The sequence below is a fragment of the Pyxicephalus adspersus genome, chromosome 12 (assembly GCF_032062135.1).
Source record: "Pyxicephalus adspersus chromosome 12, UCB_Pads_2.0, whole genome shotgun sequence".
In the NCBI taxonomy this organism is placed as follows: Eukaryota; Metazoa; Chordata; class Amphibia; order Anura; family Pyxicephalidae; genus Pyxicephalus; species Pyxicephalus adspersus.
Genome location: NC_092869.1, coordinates 223,972 through 226,242, shown reverse-complemented (window position 1 = coordinate 226,242; position 2,271 = coordinate 223,972). Strand labels below are relative to the sequence as shown.

Below are 2,271 nucleotides of genomic sequence, written 5' to 3'. Positions count from 1 at the left end.
ACACACAGCGTGACCAGGGATTCACCCGACCAGGGATTCACCCAACACACAGCGTGACGATTCACCCTACACACAGCGTGACGATTCACCCAACGTGACGATTCACCCTACACACAGCGTTACTTTCACCCTACACAAAGCGTGACGATTCACCCTACACAAAGCGTGACGATTCACCCTACAAGATGATTCACCCTACACACAGCGTGACGATTCACCCTACACACACACAACACGAAGATCCCCCTTACAGACACGCAACTCCAAGATTCACCATACAACACAAAGATTCACCCTACAGTCTCACAACCTTATGATTGAAACACAAAGATTGACCTTACTGACATACAACCTGAATATTTTCCTTTCCAACACGAAGATTCACCATAGAGACACAACAAGATTCACTCAACAGACAGACACCAAACCCCAAGATTCAGCATACAACACAAAGATTCACCCTCCAACATGAATATTCTCCCTACAACACAAAGATTCACCTACTAAATGAAGATTCACTTTTCAGACATGCAACCCCAAGATTCACCCTACAACATAAAGATTCACCCCACAGACATACCACCCCAAGAATCACCCTATAACAGACACAGACACTGGAAATCTACAACCTACAACAAGACACAGAATACAAAGATTCACCTTACATACACAAAACATGAAGATTCACCCGACAACAGCACACACCACCCCATGATTCACCCTACAAAAGACACCCAACCCAAAGATTCACCTTACAGACATAACCCGCAGATTCACCCTACAACACACAACATGAAGTTTCACCCTACAAACACCCCACTCCAAGATTTAACCTACAACAGACACAACACAAAGATTCACCCTACAGCAGACACCCAACCCCAAGATTCACCCTACAGACCCACAACACGAAGATTCACCAAACAGACACAAACAACACAAAGATTCACCCTACAACAGACACACAACCCGAAGATTGACCCTACAACAGACACCCAACCTGAAAATTCACCCTACAGCAGACCCACAACCCCAAGATTCACCCTACAGACACACAACCCGAGGATTCACCATACAGTCAGAATAACCCATGGGAATCGGTGGCTGCAGCACACGTGAAACATTCACCTGAACTCCTGCTCGCTCACCACTTCCCCCAGATATTCGATGATGAATTGTGAGGCTTTGAGTGGCTCCTTGGTGCGTATTCCCCATCCCTTCCCCTCGGCTCGGAATCTCTCCAGGCATTGCACCCACTCGTGTCTCTGGATTCGCTGGTTGCTGCAGCTCTCCCCACATGGACACGTGTTGGGGGAACATTCTGCAAATATCATCCTGCAAAGACAGCAAGCCGTCAGGAGCTACAAATCCCCTCCCCCCTATGTGTGACTGTACGGCATGCTCACCGATTCAGGCAATCCTCTGTACAGCCCGGCTCATCCAGGTGATCCGACCTCCGACAGTTACAGGTGGTGGCTTCATAGCCAGACAGCGGCTTCACATCCACATACACATCTGAGGAAGGAGCAATGCACAAATTATACAGGAGGGGGCAGTATGGGGGTACAGGTATCCCTGGGGTATATTGAAGGATGGGGGTACAGATATTAAGCACTGGGGGGGATCCCCCTATAGTGGGAGGGGCAGTTACGTATATGTGGAGCGGGGGTTTTCCTATGTATGTGTGCTGCTAGAAGGTTCCAGGAAGCGGCTGGATGAGCTGATTGGAGGGAACAAACGCTTCTTTCAGCAGCCATGGCCGGCAGCCCGAGGTGCGGAGAACTTTCTCCCAGATGTCAGGAAACTTATCCGGCCCAGAACAGAAAACTGAAATGTTACACCAGGCGGAGCAGTGCGCGCTCTGTGTATATTGTGTGTAGTGCAGCGTCCCCTCCCCCGGGAATCTGAGCACCCCACACTATACAATCATCATCTCTGCACCGATATCCTCCATACTGCTCCTCCCACATGGGGGGGTTCATCTATAGTGGAGGCACCCCGGGGTACAACACCTGGACCAGACCGGGTCATACCAATATGGATGGGTGCCGGCAGCAGGCCGTATTCGTGCTCTCTGGGGATGAATTCCAACTTTTCCTTCTTCAGCTGCATCAGACGACTCTTCGGGCTATGAGAAGGAATACAGCGTGAGGACACATTCACATGACAACATTCACCCAATAAACAGGGAAAACTTATGGTGAAAAGGTTGGGATCTCTATGAGGCTTCAGGTTCTGCTAAGGTCCCATTACATTCAGTCCACTAGAAAC

At 49.4% G+C, this 2,271-nt stretch overlaps 1 protein-coding gene across 1 annotated transcript in view; it reads right to left on the bottom strand.

Moving 5' to 3' along the window:
* ASH1L (ASH1 like histone lysine methyltransferase) overlaps positions 1-2,271 on the bottom strand; it is a gene marked incomplete in the record, with an annotated part of 35,058 nt that overhangs the window by 12,856 nt on the left and 19,931 nt on the right. Inside the window, 4 exon segments of the mRNA XM_072428827.1 lie at positions 1,129-1,335; positions 1,407-1,573; positions 1,575-1,629; positions 2,024-2,128. Coding sequence (XP_072284928.1) covers positions 1,129-1,335; positions 1,407-1,573; positions 1,575-1,629; positions 2,024-2,128 — 534 coding nt within the window.